The following is a 26,788-nucleotide window of genomic DNA, read 5'->3' as shown; positions in this document are numbered from 1 at the left end:
ATATCCAGCATGGAACAAGCTGCACTCTCACTGCAAGATGGCATTATCACTAGACTGTTAATCCCGAAACACAGCTAATATTATAGGGATACAGGGATGAATCCCGCTTTGGCAGATGGTGGAATTTGAACTCAATGAAATATCTAGAATTAAGAATCCACTCATGACCATGAACTCACTGTTGATTGTCTGGCTCAGTAATGTCCTCCAGGGAAGGAAATCTGCCATCCTCATCTGGTCTGGTTAACATGTGACTCCAGAGCCACAACCAAGTGGTTGACTCTAAAGTGGCCTCTGAAATGACCAAGCAAGGCATTCAGTTGTCTCAAGTCTCAACAAAGAAATGAAACCAGATGGACCATCTAGCATTGACCTAGGTTCTGGATACGATAGCCGCAAAGACAACTCTGTTGAAACTGCAAAATCTTCCTTATAACATCTGGGGTTAATGCCAAAATTGGGAGAACTTCCTCACAGACTAGTTAAGCAACAGCCCACATGGCCATACGTATAGAATCAAACCTTAAAGATAATGTTCCAGACATCACTATCACCATTCCTGGATATGTCGTGTCCCACCAGCAGGACAGACCGGGCAGAGGCACAGTGGTATATAGTCAGGAGGGAGTTGCCCCACAAGTCCTCAACTGTGGACGCAATGGAGTAGAGAGAAAGAGAGAGCGAGAGAGGGCGAGAGAGAGAAAAGATGTGATCAGTGTTGGACACATGCCTTTGATGTAATGTTTCTGTCAGGATCTTGAGATCTTCAGATAATCGGTATTCAGATAATCGAGGTTCCTCTGTATTTTTATTTTGTTAGACAGTTGGTTCTGATGTAACGCGATAGTTCCATTCTTGTGCGATCTTATGTTATAAGAAAATTGCGCAATAGCCGTTTCATTTAAAGTAATGGGACCTTATAACCAATGCAGGTAAGAAAATTTACATTCTGCAAATAATGGTTTAAATTGTTTAATCGCGCTAAAGCCAATTCGAGGTGAAGAGACATGTGTTAAAGGAAAACCAACTACATTTGGGCAGACTGTACGGGGTGACTTAGACGGGGAGATCACCGAGATTTGCTCCTCGTATTAAATTAGGTAAGGTACATTTTGTATTTGTCGTTCTCCCCACCTGATTTTCAGTTCTCTATTGCCGAAGGGATGCGCTACACTCAAGAAAAATTTAGTCCTATCTACTCTAATTTTCCGTGAGTATATCTTAGAAAGATATACATGTCTATATATCTATATTTTATCTATATATGGACAGGGTTGTATCTCGTACCCATTTTACCTCTTAACAGTACTGTATCTGAAATTAGTTCCCATAGTCCCATGCAAGGTTCTGGTAATTGCTTCGTAAAACCTAACATTTTGCATTCCTAAAACAGTCACAAATTATATCTGTACAGATAACACAATACCAGTCAATAATCATAAAATGTAATGAAAACAGCTAAAAAGATGACAAAAATTATTCTACAACAGAAATGAGAGGTAAGCAACAGTCATCAATAAACAAAGAGAGAGGATGAAACAATTAAAACCAAGATAATATCTTTCATAAACCATTTATGACATTTTGAAGAAGAGAATCCCTTATCAGAGAGTCTCATCATCAAAATTAATAGTGTAGAATCGGTGAGAGGGTGATATTGTAAGAAAAATGTTCCATCAGCCCAATTGTTGAAGGTTTCTGGTGGTGGTTAGTCACAGATCAGTCTGGATCAGATGGTGACTGTATTCAAGGCTCTTGCAGACCAACTAACATTGAATGGAAGAAAGGACAGCAAACAAATACAGTGAAGATCTGACCTTGCAGAGATCGTAGCAACACTTTCCATCCAAGCCATGATTTGTCCTCCAAAAGTGTTACTCTGGTGGTTTGCATGAGGTGGCAGGACAAGTTCAATGCTCTCAACTCGTGTCATTCCTGCTGGAACAGTGCTCTGGGATTCTTCAAAATTTGATTCTGGTTTAGCAAACACATTTCAAATGTAAGCAACATCATAACTCTCAAGTGAGGACCAGCTCAGGACACCTTACCCTGTATGAGCAATCACTGCATCAAACACACAAAAGAAGGTTTTATCAAGCTGGCTTCCTACCCTGAAAGAATTACAATTGATTTTATTTTAGACAGCTCACGTTGCAAATTCATTTCTTGTCATAAATGCTCTGAATGTAAGCTTACTTCAAGTGGATAACTCCTGTGTCTAGACACAAGACTGTCAAAATGCTCCATTCCCTCTTATACATAGTCACTACGAATGTCAATTTAAATGCCCAAATAGTTATAAAATGCAATGAAATAAAAAGTTGAAGAATAGGATCTTAATCATCTTTTGATGAGACAGGATACCGCAGAAAACAAGAAGTTTCATCAGTGTCAATATTACTGACCTTTGTTACAAGATACCTTTTCAGTGCCTCCTACCTATGTGACAAGAGAATCTATCAAGGATTAAATAGTTTTGTTTTTTTCATGGAAGTCTCTCTCGTGCAGTATTTTAAAATTTCCATTTTTTTCTGCATGATGTACTGATATAGCATGAAAAAGTGTAGTCAGAGACAACAGCAATAAAACCAGTTGAGTCAGAAATTTGATTCTGGCATGCAGAATATGCTTAAGTAAATGAAAATGAAAATCTCATCACAGATTCTTGTGCGCGTGTTAAGATTCCCAGAGCTGCTAAATCTAAACTGAGGAAAAGCTCCAAACAATGGTATTTCCTCTCCTCCGGGTACAGGGACAATCATGGGAAATTTCTATGCATCTCAGATTGGAGATCAAACAGATAAAGAAGTGGACCTAATCTTCATTGCTAAGAAATGTGAGAGGGTGCTTGAGATGGGGGCTTGGCATCTGCTGGGAAGAGAGAGAAAGATCAGAATTCAAAAAGTGTCATACTTTGCTTCAGCTGAATGTTAAGTATTATTTACAGCAAAAAAAACCTGCCACTTAAATACCACTCTACAGTATGTTGGAGACACCTAACAAACAACTCAGGCTAATGTCAACAACAAAAACTGTTCTGTCAGATGTCAATTCCCTATCTTGGGAGAGAAGAAATTGAGCAAGAAATAAAAGAAACCAAGTGTAAGAAGCTGCTTCACTTAAGGTTATGCAAGCTCTCTCATTCATGAAACTATTAGGTCAAGACAGGAAGCATTTATATCACATTCTACACAGGCCAGTTTGTTCTTTAAAAATCCATATTCTCTAGTGAGCTCACAGTATTCCCCAGCTGTCACTTTCCATTACTGAATGCGTTGCTGGACTATTTGGATGTGGTGGATATCACAACTGAATGCATCAGTTTGATCAATCCATGCTGAATGTCATATTAGCACTGGTGATTTACATGTTTTAGTTCATGGAATAGTTTGGGACGGACAGTCATACAGCAGGAAACAGACCCTTCAGTCCAGCTCATCCATGCCAACCAAGTTTCCCAAACTAAACTGGTCCCACTTGCCCATGTTTGGCCTAGACCCCTCCAAAGCATTCCTATTCATGTATCTCGCTAAATGTCTTTTAAATGTTCTAACTGTACCTGCATCCACAACTCAAGAAAATAAATTTGTGGAACATTTTTAGAGCATTATGTAGTAGATCCACTAGGAAGTAGGAAATCTTCAGTTACTTCAGATGCTAAACTAAAAGCTGCACCTTAGGTGAACAAGATCATTAATAAAATCAAGCCAAGCACTTGACTTTGATTCTGAATGGATAGAATTGAAAGGTGGGTAAGTTGTACAAAACCCGTACTCAATATTAGATTACACATTTACAGTACTGACTGTAGTACAGGTCAACACAGGATGAAAAAGATGGAGTCACAGGGCAGGGCTCAGAAAAAAATTAGAATGATGGTAAGATATGTGTTGACATACATATCTGGAAGAGATTGACACATAGGCTTTCTACTCTCTTGGAAAAAAAAGGCTGAGAGATGACTTAATAGAATCAAAATTATTTCAGGTTTTGATAAAGTGGATATAGAGAGAATGCTTATTATTAAGGGCACAAGGGCAACTAAGGCATTCAATTTAAGGTAGTCGCAAAGACATCTCATAGTAAATTCACAAAAAATGTCTTTATCCAAAAGTGGTGTAAATATAAATCTGCAACTATAGGGAGTCACTGAAAAATGCAGATTTAAGGGGAAACTAGACAAACCTTTCAGGGAGAAAGGAAAATATAGTACTAAGGGTGGGTTTAGATGATGTTTAAAAAGTCAGGAGGCTGGAGTGGAATATAAACATTTGCATGGACTGGTTGGGCCAAATAACCCGATTTAGTACTGCATATCGTATATAATTCAATGCAGATCATGCAAATTAGGAGTCTGAAATAGCTTGGGTTAAGTAGATGTGAAGGATAAAGGCTGCTATTCTATACATTAATTTCTTATTCTCTCATAAAAGATTGTATATGGGGTAGTGAAGCAGAACAAGCAAAAAAGGTACCAGCTTGAATTGTACAGGAGGAGACGAGATCCTTGATGGTTTCCAGGTGGTGTAACCTCATCCGGCGGCGTTCAGCAGCGATGCTATATTCCATTTGTTCTTCAGAGGTTCTGGGAATCACAGGCTTCAGTTGCACCTGGCAAGAGATCCATGGTTACAACAATGAAGCAAATATTGGAGAAAGGCCACTTTCCTTTGCTGAAGCTACTTCTAGTTGAGTGTGTGTTGCTGGGAAAGCACAGCAGGTCAGGCAGCATCCAAGGAGAAGGAAAATCGACGTTTCGGGCATAAGCCCTTCATCAAGGATGAGGCTTGTGGGTTGGGGCTGAGAGATAAATGGGAGGGGGTGGAATTGGGGGGGGAAGGTAGCTGAGAAAGCGATAGGTGGATGAAGGTGAGGGAGAAGGTGATAAGTCAGAGGGGGGAGTGATGGACAGGTCTGGAGGACGGTGCCGAGTTGGAGGCTTGGGACTGGCATATTGTGGAGGGAGGGGAAATGAGGAAGCTGTTGAAATCCACATTTTTATCCTGTGTGGTTGCAGGGTCCCTAGTCGGAATATGAGGCATTCTTCCTCCAGGCGTTGGGTGGTAACTGTTTGGCGGTGGGGGTGGCCCAGGACTTGCATGTCCTTGATGGAGTGGGAGGGGGAGTTGAAGTGTTCAGCGACAGGGCGGTGGGGTTGGTGAGTGTGGGCATCCAAGAGATGTTCTCTGAAACGATTTGCAAAAAGGCATCCTGTCTCCCCGATGTAGAGGAGACCACACCGGGTGCTACGGATGCAGAAGATGACATTGGTGGAGGTACAGATAAATTTATGATGGATATGGAAGGTTCCCATGGGGCCTTGGATGGAGTTGAGAAGAGTGGTGTGGACGCAGGTTTTGCACTTCCTGCGGTGGCAGGGACAGGTGCAAGGAGTGGGGTGTGGGCTGGTGGGGTGGGGGCATGGACTTGATGAGGGAGTCGCAGAGGGAATGGTCTCTCCATGACGGCTAATAGGGGTAGGGAGGAAAATATATCTTTGGTGGTGGGGTCTATTTGAAGGTGGTGGAAGTGGCTGAAGATGATGTGATGTATGTGGAGGTCAGTGGGGTGGAAGGTGAGGACCAAGGGGGTTCTGTCCTTGTTGCATTGGGAGGGGGTGGGGTTCAAGGGTGGTGGTGCGTGAAGTGGAGGAGATGCGCAGGAGGGCATCGTCAACCACGTGGGAAGGGAAGTTGCGACTGTGGAAGAAGGAGGCCATCTGGGACTTTGCGTGGAATTGGTCATGCTGGGATCCAATATATTGATGGGTTCAGCTACCAAACACCACTGAGTAGCCATGGTTACTTCCCGCTACCTGATCATTATCCAGTGATCTAGCTGGAAGTTCACATATGGACATCTACTGGGAACAGCATAAGGGTGAAGTGTGACGCCCCCAGTGGAATAGCCTATTTATATAGTCATGAAAGAATGCCTGCTTGAATATATCACAGATGGCTACCCATACACATGGAAACACATCACAAGAATCAGATTTGATAGGAAACTAGAGTTGGGAGAAAAACTGTTGGTGAGAGGGGAGAATACCTGATAGAGCCTGCTGGAGGTAGAAAGGAAATAAATCACTAAAAGCAGTAAAACAATGGTAGTATATCATGAGGAACAGAACTAAAGGACATCTAAAGGGCCAAGATACAGACTAAGCCTGGTGCTCCCACCATCAAATTACTAACCTCAGCTATGCTATTGTTGGAAGTGTTCTGCGCAAGAGAGAAAAAAATTACTGTTGCTATCACACTTCACAACATGTGCCAGGAAGGATGACATGGTCTCAAAAGGTTGCGAGATATGAAGCTCTAGAAAGCACAAATCCCTACAATTGTTTTCTGTTCATATATGAATACATCCTAAGGCATGCACAGAAGTAGAATCAACATTTTCTTAAAAAATTCCTCTGAGGTTCTTGATTACATTTTGAGAAGAAGAAAATCATACTCTCAGTGTACTGACTGATTGCGCTGTACCAGCTTCACCATTGTTGCTATACTGATGGCAATTTCCTGACTTTTATTGTAACAAACACTGCAGAATTATTAGACACCTGTATTTGGGTAAACTGAGATCAACCTAAACAGAGTCACTGTTGACAAAGATGCACCACAGTTACTTGCAAAGTTTTTTTGACTATCAACTATTTTCAGAGTTACTGGGATTTAAAAACAAAACGAAGTGCTTCCAGAATTCAATTTGTTAAAATCAGATCATTTGATTTCAGAAGTTAGCAGAAAGTCAAATAATTAAGCAAGATAGACTAACAGCTATGGTACTGACTAGCAACTGTGGTCATGAAATTACATCTCAATATTGCAAAGTGCAAACTAAGCTCGTTCATGTTTTGTGATGTATAGGTTGGAATCAGAAAATAATCACTTGAAAAGGAATGATCTGGTTCACTGCCGTCCTTAAGGAAAGGAACTTGCCATCCTCACCTTGCTTTAATTTAAGCTCTGAAATTTCCACCACTCTCTGCACTCCTTTAAAACGCTCTTTTACAGTAAGTTCGAAACCAAGGTTTTTCACACTTGTTCAAAATGTCCAATTATGTGGATCATATCAAATTTTAGTTGATAATGCCCTCTCATGAACCTTGGGACACCTTACCTCACTAAAGTATTACATAAATACAAGCTATTGTGGGTTACATGACCCAGTGCTGCACTCGAACCATGTAACCTATGAAATGAGTGTGGGAAAGCATTTTAGGAGCAGCACCAAGCATATCTAAAAATGAAGTGACACTTACTGAAGCAACAATACTATATTACATGCAGCTAAACAGTAATAGCAGCATGCGATAGAGATATGCAATCCCACAATCAGCAAATCTAATCAAAGATCTACAGTCCTGCCACATCTAATGATGAATGGTGGAGGACAATTAAATAATTATCGAGAAATACCATGAGTCTCCTTTTCCTCAATGATGGGGAAGCCCAGCATATCAATACAAAAGAGAAGGCTGATTAGATCACTGGTTGTAGGATGACACATCTCTAAGGCTAAAGCATTTTTTACATCTTCAGCCAGATGTGGCAAGTGGATGATCCATTTCAGCCTCCTCACAATACTAGCACCTACCTATGAGAAACTACCAGTATTTATCCTGTACATAAAATGCAGGATAAACCCAATTTGGCCAATTGCAATCCATCAGTCTACACTCAAGCATCAGCAAAGTGATGGAAGATGCATGCATGATGGAAGGTATTCTGGGAAGTGAATCCTTGCAGTCAGTGTCACAATGAAGCAGTCTGGGAAGGGTGTCCTTGCAGTCAGTGTCACAGTAAAGCAATTCATTAGAAAATAAATTATGTCATCCCTACCTGATCTGGCCTATCTGCGACAGACTAAGTAATTGTATATATTCACAGCTGTCTTAGACAGAACGACAAGGCAACCAACGATTATATGATTCTGAAGAATCATCGTTCACTGGATTTACTGCCTGTAAATGGATATAAAATCACCTACAATTAATCTAATAAAATGCAATGATTCTTCAGTAAGGTGCATGAATTTTATTGACAAAAGCTTCTTTGCAGTTAAAATAATAGTCTTTCAATCTATCTCAATGTGCACAATTGTGCAGAGAGTGTTACAGTTTATCAGTTGCGGTTTGTGTAAAAAAAGTACTTCCTGACTTTAATCCTAAATTGTTTGTCCCGTGGCCACTGTCAACACTGATAAACTTCCTTAGATATTCAGCTATACATCTACAGGATTAGAGAGCTTGTACTTAAAGACTATTAAGTCAAAAGAGCAATTTGCCAAATAAATTTACAGAAGATAGTTATTAGGTAGAGCACAACCTGGAGATCTCAGTAAGCCCACACTCCTACCTTTCCAAGTCCTGATCCTCTTGCCACAAACGTAGCAAATGCTTTACAGACTTTCCACTGTGTTTCACTTAAGGGATCTTCACACATGATTGTAATTCCAACCTAAGAAAAGAGGTACCTTTTGAATGAAAGCATCTATACAGCATGATCCAACAACACAAGTCCCAAGCCAAACTGGCTCTCCAAAAGCAGATTTTAATACCAACATTATTCAAGGTTAATGTCCTGACTGTTGGGACACTGAGACCAGGGCACTATTATTTATCTTACTGCTCTTGAATTTGTAGCAGAGTCACTGCCTGATTTCTTAACTCAACTTTGATGTGGTTTTCAGGGGGAACAGCAGGATTGAGATTGATTTTACTACCTATAATGAAATAACCTGCTGGCAGTTGCTACAACTCCAATGAGGCACCACAGGAGGGCAAAAAGGAAAAAGAATTTAGCAAGATAAACACCAGACTTTTGTAATTTTATTCCATTAGTCTTTGAAACATTAGAGTATTAAGACATCTTACTTTATTGATTTGATGAACATCATTGTAGAAACAAAGGTTAATACCTCCAGGCTTGTATTAAAGGCACGATTCACCTTTGCTTTGATGTTTACTACTTGTCCAATGCTGGAAGAAAACAAAATTAGCACAGAATTACAAAAGAAAAAAAAAGTCTCTTAATATAGCAAAATGTTTGCAAATGTATTGATTTCCTCCTATCACACTAATTGTCATATTTTTTGTGACATTTCACAATCACAGAATTATTACATTGCAGAAAGAGGGCAATCAGCCCACCGTGCCTGCACTAACTATTATCTAACTGTAATCTCCTCTCTTTTCCCATATTCCTGCATAGCATTACTATCACTATCGCTCTTGATTCTTTTACAAGTGGGAACAGCTTGGGAAATGGTGCTCAATCTTACTTTTTATCTGTAACTAACATCCTCATATATTGCGAACAATGGATAGTTTGCACTGGTTTATATTATGTTAATCTCAGTATTTGCCATTGTCTTTACCTTCCACCAGGTGCCACTGTGGTGAGAGCTACTCTTGTCTGCCACTGCTGAGCCTTCTGGTCTGGCCTGAGCCTGCTCTACTACCTGTAAGGTCTCAAGATCTACCACTTATTTTCATTCTCATTCTCCAAGCTGTGCCTACTGCCAGCTTCCACTGTCTCCAAAACTGCAGGTGCCAATCATAGTTCATGATCTGCCCTGAATGCTCGATTTTCATGGCATTATTTTGAAGAATGAAAAGGCATTTTCAAGGTCAAAAAGACCCAATTAACAGGCTGCTGCTGCTCTCTGAACTTTTCTTGAACTTGTCTTACTGTGAAGATCATGTCCACTGTGCCTCTTGATGGACGGAATCCACTTTGTTATTTTGGGAGGTGTTCCTCAGGAAAAGAAGATTGAGGAGGATTTTTACAAATGACTTTCCTCATGGCAGAGGGAAGGGTGACCTCGTTGTCATTACCACAATCAGTCTTACCTCCTTTCATGAAGCTGATCACAATTACAGAGTCTTTGCGATCCCCTGGCATGCCCAGTGTTTACTTCCAAGTTCAACGTTTGGTAAAGCAACTATGATTAATAAGCAAAGTTGGAAGGCTACAAGTTAGCTCACTGAAAACTGAAGTTCTACAAGAAAGCCACGAAGACCATGGAGTGTGGGCCTGAGAGGCCAATGATGCAAAGGGCAGTTGTAAAGACTCCAGCACTTTAATAAATAAATCAATTTTCCAAAGTGATAACATTTTAATTATTTAGTTTTAAATGAACAGAGCTCACTTTCAAAAATGAACTATGTAAAACTATACTGCCACACCTATTCAGCCACCATTCCAAATTATTTCTGCCATTTCAGATAGAAATGCTGAGGCAACAAACCTATGATTCCCATGCATGCCAAGTTATAATTCACGGCTCTATCTCCTGTAATGATACTATGGCTCGGAGGTCTATTTCTCCTTTTTTTTTTAAAATGAAGTGAGGTTGAGACAGAGATGATGAGCAGTCGTCCATAGCCCACGAAGTTAACAGCTTGTTAGGCCTTGGGATTTTTGTTTTAAAGCTGGAACAACAGAAGCAGCAAGATGATGTTGGATTGAGCTCCCAACGAAGCAGGATTTTAGTTTAAATTTTAGTAGTTGTTGCATTTTGGGAGCACCCTGTTACAGCAAAATACTTGAATTCTCTCTCTCACGAAGAGTTTTCTCTTGATGTTATTTCCTCCTGGACAGAAGATTTGCTGTGAGACAATCTATTATACTGAACTTGTCTTTGCCAAGGGTGTCTTTATGGCATGTAACTATACTGGAACAGCTACTGTTCAGTAGTTAAATAATATATTATTCTATTAAGCGTTCTAATAGTTAAGTTACTCCAATTCTTTTTTCTTTTGTTTGTATTTTAACTGTAATATAAGAATAAAGTGTATTTTGCTTCAAGCCTGGTAATTTGATTAATTGAATTGCATCTGGAACATAATGCCTTACACCTGCTGTTAAAAATAAGGAAAAGTTGAGGTCGAGGCCACCTTAATATATTTTGAGGGGGTTTAGTCTGGTTCGTAACAGTCTCTCAAGATGTTACTCAAGGAGCATTACGCCCAACTCAATCCACAACCAAACAGCTCTGTTCCACTTCTACTGACTGCCTTTAGGTTTTTACTTTAAATTTGGGTGGCTATGGGATTGAAAGTCCCTGGCCTTGCTGCTTCCTGTCCCATGCTCAGTTGCTCTCTGTTCTGCTGAAATACCTACTAGTCCCATAATGTGCTACTCTGCTCTCGAATGTATTAATATCCCATTTGCTTCTATCTAACCTACAATACTCTCCAACACTGCGACTTTAATACAAACTCTAATCTCTCTGCCCCCATTCATTATTTGCTACCCAGAACATAGGCCAAAAAAGGTGAAGCATCAGAACAGCAGAAGACCAGGAGCAAAAGCAAAATAAACACAAGTCCATAACACAGCAACCAAGAGGAAAAAGCAACAAGGCAGGGCAGGTAACAGAAAGGCTTCATGCTGCATCTTGTCACGAGCAAAGCCAGAACAGATCTAGTATAGCCAAACAGCTTAATGATATGTTATCATACAAGGTTCCCTGTACATTATCCAAATTTAATAAAAACTAAAATTGCATGGAAAATCTTTAAACAATTGAAAAAGCAAGTGCCACAATTTCTGTCAAACCAATCTCTTTCAGCTACCTCATGAACATGAAACACACTAAACCATCTAGCTGAAGCGAAAGAAATACTCATTTTCATAAGACACCATTCATAACCTCAGGACATCTCAAAATGCTTCACAGCCAAAGTATTTTGAAGTGAGATCATTATTGTAACGTAAGGAAATTTAGCAGGCAGTATGTGCACAGCAAGTTACAATTATATGTTTATCATATAATTATCAAATGATTTAAATTAGGATCAGCACTAAGGCTAGACTCTCATTTTCAAACATCCATAGATCATGCTGTAACTAGCCCAAACCCTCTTATCTGTTAAATGAACTGCTGAAATGTAAAAGAACATGCATCAACAGTAGAAAATTTACACTGAAAAAAATGTGTTAGGAGCTTTCACAGCAATAGAAATTATGAGTCAGCATTCTGTACTTTACGAATTCGCTGGAAAGCCATGCATAAAAGGATTCCACACCTCATGCTGATACCACAAAGGCTGTTTTGTTTGGTTTCCTAACAGAAAAGAACAGCAAAAAGCATGGCAATTAATGGACTACTTGTTGGCTTGGTTGGGAGCATTATACGTTTGTGCCTTATTTTTGCCTTTCAGCTCATGTCTTAAATCACCTCACAAACGGGGACATATGCAAAATCCCAAACATAGTCAGGTATAAATCACCAATTTGCTTCCACACGATTATTTGCTTCATTGCAAAGAGGCTTGAGTGAAAAATTCTAATGGTGCCATGCTTGATTCACTCAGTTAATTAATATCCACATTTCCCCACAATTATAAAAATGAAGTCATCGATAGAATAAAATGGAGTCAAGTGAAATCACTACCTGAGTGTATGCTCAAAGTCGATATCATCCACAGAGGCTGTAACGCAGGGACAGTTTGCATGCCTTTCCGCTTCATTTTTGGGCAGGGAAGGTGAACAGACAAGAAAAAAAATTACGTCAAGATAAGATTTTACATTTAAAATTGAAGGACAGAGATGGATACCTGTTATAAGAATATTACCCTGCATTAAAATGTTAAAGCTCCAGATTATAACAGTTTTTGATTCACTACATTTCAGAAACTGAAAAGGTTTAAAATCTCTGAGGCAGCAATCAGCTTGTGATTCGCAACTCTCTGTTAGGACATGAGAATGCTATGGACTAAACAGCCTATCAAAGATACAGACATAGGTATTGATACTGGAAAGGTCATAAATTAATTAATTCTCTTATCATTAACATGAGTTATTAGTGCAAAAGCCCAGAGACTTAATCATAAACATCTTCTGACTGGAATGTGTTCAAAATGCAAGAGCAAAGCTGAAAGCAGTCAGTCATCGGCAGATGTCACCATGGTTTAAAGTAATTGATATAACCTATATTTCCAGCATGCAGCTTTGATCTGGGTTTCTAACATGTATACCAGGTGAATCCAAAGTAAAATAGAAGTCAAGACATGTATTTAATAACTGACCAATAACACATTTACAGCCATTTCTAATAACAAACAACAATACAGCATAGAAACAGGCCATTTGGCCCTCCAAGCCTGTACCGCCATATTTTGCCCTTCCATGCTAAAACTGTCTTCACTTAAAGGATCTATATCCCTCTGTTTCCTTCCTATTCATGTATTCATTGCCATAAGATTTCTGGTTTGATTTATAATGGACGGGTCAAATATTTTACTTCCCAGGAATAGAGTTGTGAAATGGTACACAAGGAAGGAAATTTCAACGCAAGTGCCAGAAAATAGAGCATTTTCAGTTTTATTTGCATTCAGTGTCAGCTTCAAGGACTTCCAGGTTAGGTATAGCACAGTCTACTTCATTACAAATGTTAATTCAACCAGAAACCTAGGAGGTCAATTCACTAGTAAAGACTCAGTTGTTTTGCATTTCACTACCACCTTAAGAGCAATTGGAGATGGGCAATACACACTGGCCTGGCCATCATGAGAAAGAATTTACAATTTACTTTTGTTCAACAATTGTCTCAAAATAGTGGGACATTTGCTGTTCACCATACCAGCCATCTTATAGGAATCTCCTTAGTAACCACCATTTTCATCCAAATTTGAATCCTGTTTTGCAATTTGGACAGTACTAACATTTTGGACAAATTATAATTAATAACTAGATTCCCTACAGTGCGGAAACAGCAGTTCGGCCAACAAGTCCACACCGATCCTCCGAAGAGTAACTCACCCAGACCCCTTCCCCTAATCCCTACTAATGCACCTATCACTATGTGCAATTTAGCATGACCAATTCACCTGACCTGCACATCTTTGGACTGTGGGAGGAAACTAGAGCACCCAGAGGAAACCCACGCAGACACAGGGAGAACGTGCAAACACAGGGAGAATGTGCAAACTCCACGCAGACAGTCGGCCGAGGCTGGAATCGAACCTGGGTCCCTGAAGCAGTGCTAACCACTCATCCACCGTGCCGCCCATAAATTAGTTTGAGATTTAACTTCATTGGGGTGATCACTACAGCCAGCCATCAAAAGAAACCTTATTCCATCAGCTGAACCTGAAAATAAATTAATATCCCAAAAAGTTAATATGACAGTGTCCAATCCAATGCATTAAACTATCCTCCATGAAGGAAGAGGACTATTTCTTTGATGCATGTATACTGCTTTTTTTTTTAAAGAATATTCACTTTTGACAGAAGGATTAACAATTTACATCTGAAGACCCTCAAGAATCTGAAAGGAAGTACTAAATGTTTTCTTTGGTGTCTCCATTTAGTGGAGGTTAATTCACTTAATCTAGCTCGCAACTGGATGCTAATAGCCTATCAATTTAAGCAATTCACTGTTTTCCCTTGCAGCAGAGACTGCCATACCAGGCTGGAACTCCTGAGCCACATGCTCAATAGGTTTGAACATGACAATGTAAACCATCGTCTTACAAGATGGAAGGTTGTCTATCTACTTAGAATATTTGGAGCATTGCTTACCTCTGCTCACATCTTACTTACACTGCCATTCTGATATCTCTAGTCAATTTTCCTAAAATAATTGTCCTTTTGTCTCTCCAATCTCAAACCATGAATATTAAAACATCCAAATATCTGCAACAAAATAAAAACAAAGAACTGTAGGTGCTGGAAATCTGAAACAAAAAAAAGCAGAAATAGCTAGAGAAACTCAGCAGGTCTGGCAACATCTAGTGACTTAATCTTTACTTTTTTTAGCTAAGTGTATTGTGTTGCTCAGTTGTTGTTGCATTTCCCCCAGATTTGATGAATTCAAATTGGCCAGGCAAGATAAATCCTGATGAAGTGCTTATGCCCGAAACGTCAATTCTCCTGCGCCTTGGATGCTGCCTGAACTGCTGTGTTTTTTCAGCAACACTCTCAACTCTAATCTCCAGCATCTGCAGTCCTCACTTTCTCCTCCAAGACAAATCCTAACTTGTCTATGAAATAACAAATCATGAGGTACCCATAACATGCATTATTGGAAAAGTTCCAGATGTCAGAAACATGATATAAGAGATTTCTCACAAAGTGGGAGTACAATGTGGAACTGCTCAGGATTGAAAAAGGGCCATTCAACCCCCTTTTATCCTGGTTCTTGGATAAAGCTTTCGGCAATTAGTCCCATTCCCTGAATATTCTCCATTGTGCTATTACAGTTTCCCTTTACAAATGTTCTATATATCCCATTCCCTTTAAAAGCTTCTATTGAATCTTGATCCACCAATCATTCATGTAGTGAATTCCACATGGTAATAATCATGAAGCGATGTTATCATCTAGTGTTAAATAATGCAGTAAAAAATAACTTGAACTGTTGTTGGGCAGTGATAAAGTGATTTTTGCTGAGAGAGAAGGTAAGGAAACAGAACTGGTCAGCTTGCTGACCTGCTGGGGGAACTCAAATTGTTTAGCTTTTGTTATATTAAAATAAGACAGCTTGATTGCAAAATTAATTAAGTAGATTGTGCTGTTTGAAAAGAGGGAGTGATTTCAATTTTAAGAAATCCATCAAGTTAATAGTCCAACAGGATGGTCAAAAAGGAAGCCCATTTCAAGGAAGACAGAAAAAAATGATTTTAGCACATTTTGGAAGTAAGAATAGGGACAGGATAAATGCTAACATGTTAAATGAAACAGAAGGAAGGAAAGAACTTTAGAGGTGAAATCAAATCAATGTAATTCATGGGAGCAACATGACTAGTGTCACAATATTATGGCTTTAAGAGGTGTAGTTGGTCATGTTTTTTTTAAATGAAGATAGATTGAGACAGATGACAAGCAGTCTGCACAAAGCCAATAAAGTAAACAGCTTGTTTTTTTTAAAGCTGAAACAATAAAAGCAGCCTGAATGGGTGGGATCAAGCCCCTTAGAAACAAGATTTTTCACTTTTGCTTTCAACAGTTGCTGGGATCTTGAAGTTGGATGTGGAAGCTCTTATTCCTCTGTTACAGCTAAAAGTTGGGGTTCTCTTCCTGTGAGACTTGCACATGAGATGATTTATTTTACTGGATTTGCTTTTGCCAAAGGTGCATTTATGGGATGCTACATGTTGGAACAATTAATTATTAGTAATTAATATATATTTTATTTTGTTAAGCATTTTGACAGTTATATTTAAGTCAAATTGGCTTTTTATTTTATCTGCATTTTAACTGTCGTATAAAAATCAAGTGTGGTTTGCTTAAAATCAAGTAGTTTGACCAATTGAATTGCGCCTGTAACTTAATGCCTTACATTTACTTTTAAAATAAGAAAAAGTTAGGGTCTAGGCTATCTTCTTAATATATTTTGAGGGAGTTTGGTCTGATCCATAACAGTAGATTGTGACATAAAAAGACCAACAGAAGTCTTCTCTGCAGGTTCAGAAGACAAAAGTAACAACATATCCAAAGGTATTCAATATTTAGGAAGGACAGGTAAAATGGAAAAGAATGTGGAATGGAACCGTTAGTAAAAGATGAAATCATTGCAGTTGTGAGAAAAGGATATTGGCTTAGAAAATCTAGAAAGAAAATCAGTCTGGCTAGAGCTAAGAAGCAACAGGAGTTGGAAACATTAGTGGATGTCATCTCTAAACTTCAAAAAAGTAGTGGTAAAGTAGGGAACAGCATTAAACAGGAAATTAATGAAGCATGTGACAAGGATGCTACAGTTATCACGGGTGACTTTAATCTGCATAGAGACTGGGCAAACCACATTCACAATACCAAGTATTGGCTGCATTCCTCGAGTATGAGCAAAATAGTTTTTTTAGACCAGTGCATAGAGGAATAGGGTTAACTAGATTTGTATTGTACGATGAGAAAGGATTAATTAATCTTGTGTGGGATCCTTTGCACAAAAAAAATCTAACTTTTTATTAGTCCAATCAAAAATAGGGTCCTAAACTGTGATGGTTTGAGGGGTGAACTGGTTACGATAAACCTTTTGCTTAAATTAAACAGTCTGATGATGTATTAGATTAGATTAGATTACTTACAGTGTGGAAACAGCCCTTCGGCCCAACAAGTCCACACCGACCCTCTGCAGTTGCCTGAGGGGGGAATTGAACCCGGGTCTCTGGCACGGTGAGGCAGCAGTGCTAGCCACTGTGCCGCCCCTTTATTGGATTGGCAATGACTAATACATTAGAAACAAAAGCATGTACTCCTTAAATATTCTGTTCTGGCACAAAAAAAACACAAGGAAAAGTGATTCAACCAAGGATAACTAACTAAATTAATTAGACTAATTAGAAAAAGATGATTCACAAAATTGGGAGAAAGAGTAGCATGCTTGAGGATTTGAAGCAGTATAGAATTCGGCAAAGGAAGACCAAGAGACTAATAAAATGGCACATTAAAAAAAAAGAGTATGAGAGTAAACTTGTAAGGAACAGGAAAAAGGACTGTAAAAGTTTATTCAACTATTTAAAAAGAAAACAAAGAGAGTCAAAACAAATGTAGATCCCTTACAGTCCAAAATGGGAGAATCAATAATGGGGAACAAGCTGAACAAACTTTAGTTCTGTCTTCACAGAAAACACAAGTGACTTCCCAAAAATGCTAGGGAACTAGGAGTCTACGGAGAAGGAGGAATTGCTGACAATTATTATTAGCGGAAAAAAAAAAGAGGAGAAATTAATGGGACTGAAAGCTGATGAATTCCTAGGGCCTGATAATAAAGATCCCAGATTACTAAAGGAGGTAGCCGTGGAAACAATAGGTGCATTGGTTATCAAGTTTCAAAATTCAGTACAAGATGAAACAACCCTAGGAGATTGGAGAGTAGCAATTACAACTCTCAATGTAAAAAGGAAGCATGGAGAAAACTGGGATTATAGATCAGTTAGCTGAACATTGGTTGGAAGGAAAATCTGAAAATCTATAATAAAAGAGGTGACAGCAGGGCATTTTGAAAATACCAATGCTTGCTTTCATTGACAGATGTAAACATGGATTTATGAAAGGGAAGTCATGTTTAACAAACCTATTCAGAGGTTTTTGAGTGTAACAAGTAAAGTGAAGAAGGAGGGGCCAGTAAGTATAGTATACTTGGATTTTAGAAAGTTTTTGATAAAGTCGCACAAGAGGTTAGTGTGTAAATGAAAGTACATGAGATCAGGGGTAATGTACAGGCATTGACTGAGAATTGATTAGAAGACAGGAAGGAGAGTAGGAACAAATGGGTCTTTTTCAGATTTGAAGACAGTGACTAGCGGGGTATCAGTGCTTAGGCCTTAGCTATTCACAACATATATCAAAGATTTGTGATGATGGAATCAAATGTAATATTTCGAAGTTTGCTAAATGATGCAAAACTAGGTAGGATTCTAACTGGTGAGGGGAATGAAAAGAGTCATCAAGGCAATTTAGACAAGTGAAAATATATGGCAGGAAAATGTGCATAAATGTGAAGTTGTTCATCTTGTTAGGAAAATCAGAATGGCACAGATTTATTTAAATTGTGATAGATACACTGGGTGTCCTTGTACACTGGGTCATGCAGGTGCAGCAAAAAGCTAAGGAGACAAATGGATGTTGGCCTTCAGTGTAAAGAGAGTTTGAATACAGGAGCAAGGATGGCTTACTATAGTTGTACATGGCCTTGGTAAGTTCGCACATGAAGTATTGTATGCAGTTTTTTCTAATAAGAAAAAATGTAATTGTTATAGAGGAGGGCAGTGAAAGTTCATTAGAGATGACAATATGTTTGATGAGGCAATACTGGGTCAACTAGCAGAACTAGCAGTTCTAAGCAAGGATTACTCGACACAAAACGTTAACAGATTTCGCTCCACAGATGATGTCAGATCAGCCGAGATTTTCCAGCAATTTCTGTTTTTGGATCAACTAGGCCTGTTTTCACTGGAATTTAGTAGAATGAGATGGGATCTAATATAAAATACTTACTTGAAATTTTGTATGGTCAGGCTGGATGCCTGAATGATGTTTCCCCTGTCTTGGATGTCTACAACAAGGGAACACTGTCTTAGGACACAGGGTAGGCCATCGCGGATGAAAATGAGGAGAAATTTCTTCACTCACAGATGGTGAATTGTGCAACTCGCTACCACATAATTCTATTAAGGCCAAATCACTGAATATATTTAACATATAGATTTCTAGACACAAAATGCATCAAGGGGTAAGGGGAGAGAGTAGTAGTGTTGATTTTTGAGATGGTAAAACTGATGCGTGAGGAGAGACTGAGTCAGCTGGATTTTATTCACTGGAGTTCAGAAGAATGAGATAGCGGTGGTGGTGGTTGGCGGGGGGGGGGGGGGGGGAGCAGGCATGGTCTTGTGGAAACCTATACAATTCTAACAGGACTACACACATTAGATACAGGAAGGTGGTTCCCAGTGGTGGAGAAGTGCAGAACCAGGGATCATAGTTTAACGATAAAACCTTTTAGGGCTGAGATGAGGATAAATTTCATAACCTGGAGAGTGGTGAGCCCGTGAAATTCACTAATACAGAAAGTGGTTGAAGCCAAAACATTGTGTGTTTTCAAGAAGGAGACAGATATTGCTTTTGTGGCCAAAGGGATCAAGGCATACGGGAAGAGGGTGGGATTAGGGTGTTGTAGTGTTGAGGTAAAGAAGTGGTATCTCCAAACTAGATCATTACAGGTTAATTGGACATGACAACGAGCAACTGAACAAAGTGAAAAGTTACATAGAAAGCAGGCCCAATGCAAAAACACCCAATTTCAGCCGGGAGGCAACTGCATGACCTAGCCCTGGGTGGGAAATAGAATAACTGTGCAGTTAACACAGAGACACCTGGAGTGGTTTTGACACAAATGAATGCCCGTCCAAGTACTGAAAGTACTAAGAAATGGTGATTCAGCATGTAACATTAGATTCAGACTAGTATTCATCTCAGGGACTTTGCCCCACTCGTCGGACTTTCACCATCAGGCTGAGGGTCGTGAGACAGGTGCCATGGAATCTGAGATTCCATGTTGCCAAAGTTCCTGATGAGCTGAAAGGCAGAGAGACTCATTAGTTTGTATGTAGATTAAGTTAATAGATTCACTCACTACCTTGTACATACAAATGAAGTTAGGCTATTAAATTAGATTCACTCATTAGTTTCGCACATAAAATCAGAGTCATAGAGGTGCGCAGCATGGAAACTCTTCTGTCCAAAACTCATCCATGCTGACCAGAAACCCAAAATTAATCTCATCCCACTTGCATGTAGTTGGCCCATATCTTTCAAAAAAGGAGAAAATGAGGAGCAGATGCTAGAGAGTCAGAGTCGAAATATGCGGCACTGGAAAAGCACAGCATATCAGGTAGCATCAGAGGAGCAGGAGAGTCAACAATTTGGGCATAAGCCCTTCCCTAGGAATGATTAAGGTCTTATGCCCAAAATGTCAACTCTCCTGCTCCTCGGATGCTGCCTGACCTGCTGTGCTTTTTCAGGGCCACACTTTTTGACCCATATCCCTCTAAACCCTTCCCATTCATATACCCACCCATTTGCCTTTTAAATGTTGCAATTGTACCAGCCTCCACCATTTCCTCTGGCAGCTCATTCCATACACACACCACCCTCTGTGTGATAAAGTTGCCCCTTATGCCATCTTGTATTCATTTTGATCTAGACCTTACAAGAACTCATTAGGCACGTTTGGCTTAACAATACACTTGGTGCTGCGAGCAGCATGGTCGGGGAAATATTCCGTAACCCAGAATAGTCCGGGGGATTCGGAGCAAAATCCCAAAGGGGCTACTCCCTGTGTAGAGACAAAGCAAGTGTGTGTAATGGCACCCTGGAGCTGGAAGGAGCAGACAAAAGAGTAAAGATTCTTAGGCACAGTTAGGGAAAAGATCAGTAAGTCCCTTTCCTTGAGAAGTTAAAGAACTCCACAAAAATTGTATTGTATTCACAGTGTCCATGACAGTTTTTTTTAAAAAGGATGACATGATGATACCTGACTCGGTTTCTGCCCTTCTGAGGCGAGCAGAGCTGACTCTTACTGTTGACAGTTTTAAATTTGCTCACACACCTTCTGTGAGATATGTTGTTTGAACATCATTAATCCACTGGGCTTCTTACAAAGCCACAGTGGATTTTGTCTTTTATTGTACGTTGTATTTTGAACAGGTATCAAGAACACAGTGAAGGAGAACAGAGAAAGGGAGCTGGAAGTCTTGCAAAGGCAAAGTATTTGAAAACTGATTACAATCAATTGAATCTTTAACATAAGAGTATTGTTTAAAAGCCTGAATGTAATTATTTCTGAAATTGGAAATGACAAAATTGCTTAATACAAACTGCCAGTTCAAGCACACAATGGCAAATTCATTTGAATTTTAAAGGACAAATAATTTAAATCTTTAAGTTTTAATTTCAAGCAAGAGCCAATGAAAACAGTTTAGATGGTTTTAATTTGCATCAGAATAAAATGAGATAGATTGTTTGGTAAAAACATTACTCGATCACTAATGAAACCTGTCAGCCCAACAACACTGCTCATGCTGTGCATAAAAGAAACTTTGGAGAATGTTATCAATTTTGAATTTGGAATAATTTTGAAAGAAGGAAAGTCAAATATGATTCAGGGAGTTACACTGGAGAAAATTATATGTCCTTTTTTTCGAAGAAAGACCAAGCAAACAAGATTTGGTAATGCTTGAAACCACACAGTAATAATGTTTGTGTGTTTCTCTGTAAGTTATTGTGGAAAATGCTGTTTATTATTTACTTTGGATGTAAAGTTTTCTCTAGAGTTGCTGAATCAGTTATAATGGTAATTATTAGGGGCCCACTTAGAATAAAAGAATAGTGACAGGGAAAAAGTGACAGCATTAAATGGAAATGGGAATGACCCACCTTGGGTGTGGTTAAATGGAATATATCCAATGAAATCAAAGTGTTGATAGAATTAAAGAATGAACAGTTTTCTGTCGTCCTTGCTTGTGACTTCTTTTTTAAAAAGGGAACTGAAGAGGATGATTTGACCATCATCTGGAACATTGGGACCAGCGGAGGAGGATATTTGTATCCTCCACCAACTTTCGATCTGTCAAACAATCCACTGAAAGTCAAGAATATGTGACATGATCTTGTATTACTGATCTAAGTGTGCAATAATGGTTGCTATATCTGAAATAACAAATATGTAAGAATGCATGATAAAAATGATGGAATAATGGTTATTGTGGCCTGGAAGAGCACAGAAAACATAATTTAAATGGTAAGGCATTGACACATAATCCATGGAGAAACTGACTTTAAAACAATGGAAGTGGTAATAGTGAAATGGAGTTAAAATGGAAATGAAGGAATGATTAGCTACTATGTCAAAATGTTACAGAGGAGAAAGGTCATAGATTCAGGGTGGGAAGGGGATTAATGGTGGTCAGAGTTGAAAAGCCTATCAGATGGCATACAGTTACCCCATCTTCAGCAATTGTAGCCCAGTATTCAAACCAGTAGCTATGTCAAAGATTGCCATGTGAAGACTGGGCTGGTGCTCAAGAGTGGAGTGAAGGGAACCCCTCTGAATAATGGCGAGATGTAAAAGCAGAAGCTAAGACAAAACAAAGTGTTTGTTACCTGACTGAAAGCAGAAATTGATACATTAAATTCAATGGATGTTGAGACCCTATAAAATAAGTTGGCAAGGGCAACTAACTACAGAAGATATTAAATTATCTGCTGTATGGACCAAACCATTAGCAAATAGAGATTCTGCAAATTGGTTTCCAACCAACATTATTTGGAAATTTGCTAAATTGCACCGTCAAGGAAACACATCACATCCACATGGATCTTAGGGAGCGAAGCGAGTCGAATGCACTATAATTTGTTATGGCTGTACAGTTTGACACAATGGTAAAAAAAACACTTCATTACTATCTGGACCCCTTTATCTTGGAAATTATTATTTAACCTCATACATGTCAACTTAAGCCTGATGTCATGCTACCTTTTTGGTTTTAAATAGTACACAGCAGCAAACATAGTGCCAGTTTATCACCATACCCCATCTGCTGGAGATAATGCTATGAACACCAATGTTTTATGGAAAATGGTTGGATGATAACAACCAATCCCACCAGGAGGATGATTGCATGGCTTTTCCACACCCTTACCTTTTAACATTGTATCATTAAGTGGTAACGTCCTTCATATGCACTCACCAACAAAATTGGTCCTAACCACGTGTGTGACCAGCACTCATACAGTCTATCGTAATGATAAAAGAGAGGATCTATCCAACAACTTATGTAGGGACAAAATTTATGTTATTTATAATCCAATTGAATATAAACCTTACATAATCAAAGAATCGGAGGCTATAACAATGTATCACATCACCAATTGATTAAGTAGGATACTTCTGTATCTGCCATTAAGAAATTGTGGATTTTCCTAGCACAGCATCTCATTTGGCAACGGTACAGCATGATTTCTTACAGCAAGAAACTGCCATGACTTACAGCCATGATCAATTAATTTGCATAGCGAACAATTTAGGAACCCTTACTGTACATCATTGGTGGGGACATATTTACAGGGTGGTCACTTAAAGTATCAGCAGTATTCTCCCTTTTATGGCACCTAGTTGTTGTATTATTGTTAATATTTTTGTTTCTTGTTTTTATTCACCTGCATAATGGCATGTAAAACCAACATGCAAATATTGAACAATATGTACATGTTGTATAAAGTTTTGAAAATCTGTTTTGAATACTGAAGGGTGCTGTGTAATATTGAGTTTAAAAAATAATATATCCAAACCAGATCATTAAGGGTTAATTGGATAAGTGGAAAATTACACAGAAAGTAGACTTAATGCAAAAACAAACTGTTTTAACTGGGTGGGAAACAGAATATTGCACAGTTAGTACAAACTCACCTAGAGTGGTTTTTGAACAATGGAATCCCTAGAAACATACTGGAAGTACAAAGAAATGGCAATACATCACATAATATTGGATTCAGAATAGGATTAATATCAGAAACTCTGCCCCACTCATTGAACTTTCTCCTTGGAGTGGAGTTTATGAGACTGCCATGGATTTGGAGATGGAACTCCAAGTGCTGCCATCACCAAAGTTCCTGATGACCAGAAAGGCAGTGGGATTCATAGGTTTGTATGTAAAGTAGATTAAGTTAACAGATTCACTTGTTAATTTGTACATATATTTGGTAGATTAGGCTAATAAATTAGCCTCACTCACTAGTTTATTTGAAGCCTGTGTGTCGTCTTGTATTGATTTTGATCAGACCTTAAAGAACCCATTAGGTACTTTCAATCGGACAATACAGGTACTGAGCTCAATCAACCATGAACATATTGAATGGTGGAGCAAGCTTGAGGTGCAATCAACCTACTCTTGCTCCTATCTTCTATGTTTCAATGTTAGAGAGGATCAGCCACCATCACAGTGAAATGGCGCACAGACTCAGACTCTGCCTTCATCAATTCTCTTTGTTACTTCTTTAAAAAACTCAATCAAGTTAGCAAGACACTGTTTCCCATTCATAAAGCCGTGTTGACTATCCCTAATCAGTCTGTCCCTCAGGATTCCCTCCGACAATGTCCACCACTGATGTCAGGTTCATCAGTCTATACTTCCCTGGTTTTTCCTGACCACCTTTCTTAAATAGTGGCACCACATTTGCTAACCCCCAATCTTCTGGCACTACACATGTGACTATCTATGATAAAAATATCTCAGCAAGGGACCCAGCAATTACTTCCCTAGCTTCCCACAAAGTTCTAGAGTCCACCTAATCAGATCCGAGGGATTTACCCATTTTTATGCATATTAAGACGTCTGGCACTGCCTTCTCTGTAATTTGGACAGTTTTCAAGATGTCGCTATTTATTGTCCCACACTCTATATTTTCCATATCCTTCTCTACATTAAACACTGATGCAGAATACTTGTTTAGTATCTTCCCCATCTCCTGGGGTTCCACACAAGGGCAGCTTTGTTGATCTTTAAGAGACCCTATTCTCTCTTAATTACCCTTTTGTCCTAAATGTATTTATAAAACCCCTTTGGATTCTCCTTAACCCTGTTTATCAAAGATATCTCATGTCCCCTTTTTGGCTTCCTAATTTCCCTCTTAAGTATACTCATACTGTCTTTATACTCTGAGAAAGGAGATCTCAGCTAACTGTGAGAATAACAGGGTGGTTATGATAGGGGATTTTAACTTTCCAAACATAGACTGGCACTGCCATAGTGTTAAAGGTTTAGATGGAGAGGAATTTGTTATGTTTATGTGGTACAAGACAATTTTTTGATTCAGTATGTGGATGTACCTACTAGAGAAGGTGCAAAACTTGACCTACTCTTGGGAAATAAGGCAGGGCAAATGACTGAGGTGTCAGTGGGGGAGCACTTTGGGGCCAGCGACCATAATTCTATTAGATTTAAAATAGTGATGGAAAAGCGTAGACCAGATCTAAAAGTTGAAGTTCTAAATTGCAGAAAGACCAATTTTGACGGTATTAGGCTAAAACTTTCGAAAACTGATTGGGGGCAGATGTTTGCAGGTAACGGCACGGCTGGAAAATGGGAAGCCTTCAGAAATGAGATAATGAGAATCCAGAAAATGTATATTTCTGTCAGGGAGAAAGGAAAGGCTGGTAGGTATAGGAAATACTGGATGACTAAAGAAATTGAGGGTTTGGTTAAGAAAAAGAAGGAAACATATGTAAGGTATCGACAGGATAGATTGAGTGAATCCTTAGAAGAATACGAAGGCAGTAGGAGTATATGTAAGAGGGAAATCAGGAAGGCAAAAAGTGGACATGAGATAGCTTTGGCAAATAGAATTAAGGAGGATCCAAAGGGTTTTTACAAATACATTAAGGACAAAAGGGTAACTACGGAGAGAATATGGCCCCTCAAAGATCAGCAAGGTGGCCTTTGTGTGGAGCCACAGAAAATGGGGGAGATACGAAATGAGTATTTTGCATCAGTATTTACTATGGAAAAGGATGTGGAAGATATAGACTGTAGGGAAATAGATGGTGACATCTTGCAAAATGTCCAGATAACAGAGGAGGAAGTGCTGGATGTCTTGAAACGAGTAAATGTGGATAAATCCCCAGGACCTGAGCAGGTGGGAAGCTAGAGAAGTGACTGCTGGGCCTCTTGTATTTGTATCATCGATAGTCACAGGTGAGGTGCCGGAAGACTGGAGGTTGGCAAACGTGGTGCCACTGTTTAAGAAGGGTGGTAAGGACAAACCAGGGAACTATAGACCAGTGAGCCTGACCTCGGTGGTGGGCAAGTTGTTGGAGGGAATCTGGAGGGACAGGATGTACATATATTTGAAATGCAAGGACTGATTAGGGATAGTCAACATGGCTTTGTGCATGGGAAATCATGTCTCACAAACTTGATTGAATTTTTTGAAGAAGTAACAAAGAGGATTGATGAGGGCAGAGCGGTAGATGTGATCTATATGGACTTCAGTAAGGCGTTCGACTAGGTTCCTCACGGTAGACTGGTAGGCAAGGTTAGACCTCGCGGAATACAGGGAGAACTAGCCATTTAGATACTGAACTGGCTCAAAAGGTAGAAGACAGAGGGTGGTGGTGGAGGGTTGTTTTTCAGACTGGTGTCCTGTGACCAGTGGAGTGCCACAAGGATTGGTGCTGGTCCTCTACTTTTTGTCATTTACATAAATGATTTGGATGCGAGCATAAGAGGTACAGTTAGTAAGTTTGCAGATGACACCAAAATTGGAGGTGTAGTGGACAG

At 39.2% G+C, this 26,788-nt stretch overlaps 1 protein-coding gene across 4 annotated transcripts in view; it reads right to left on the bottom strand.

The window, feature by feature from the left end:
- acot11a (acyl-CoA thioesterase 11a) overlaps nucleotides 1-26,788 on the bottom strand; it is an 87,660-nt gene that overhangs the window by 34,373 nt on the left and 26,499 nt on the right. For all 4 annotated transcript variants that reach the window (XM_043699647.1, XM_043699648.1, XM_043699650.1 and 1 more), the window contains 5 exons: nucleotides 12,406-12,475; nucleotides 8,923-8,983; nucleotides 8,361-8,462; nucleotides 4,476-4,611; nucleotides 1,818-1,974 (listed from right to left, as the gene is read on the bottom strand). In XM_043699647.1, coding sequence (XP_043555582.1) covers nucleotides 1,818-1,974; nucleotides 4,476-4,611; nucleotides 8,361-8,462; nucleotides 8,923-8,983; nucleotides 12,406-12,475 — 526 coding nt within the window. The remainder of the gene's footprint in view (nucleotides 1-1,817; nucleotides 1,975-4,475; nucleotides 4,612-8,360; nucleotides 8,463-8,922; nucleotides 8,984-12,405; nucleotides 12,476-26,788) is intronic.

This window comes from Chiloscyllium plagiosum, chromosome 11 (genome assembly GCF_004010195.1).
Source record: "Chiloscyllium plagiosum isolate BGI_BamShark_2017 chromosome 11, ASM401019v2, whole genome shotgun sequence".
NCBI classification, from domain to species: domain Eukaryota; kingdom Metazoa; phylum Chordata; class Chondrichthyes; order Orectolobiformes; family Hemiscylliidae; genus Chiloscyllium; species Chiloscyllium plagiosum.
Note: the sequence above shows the minus strand (reverse complement) of the source record. Positions and strands in the feature narration are given on the sequence as shown.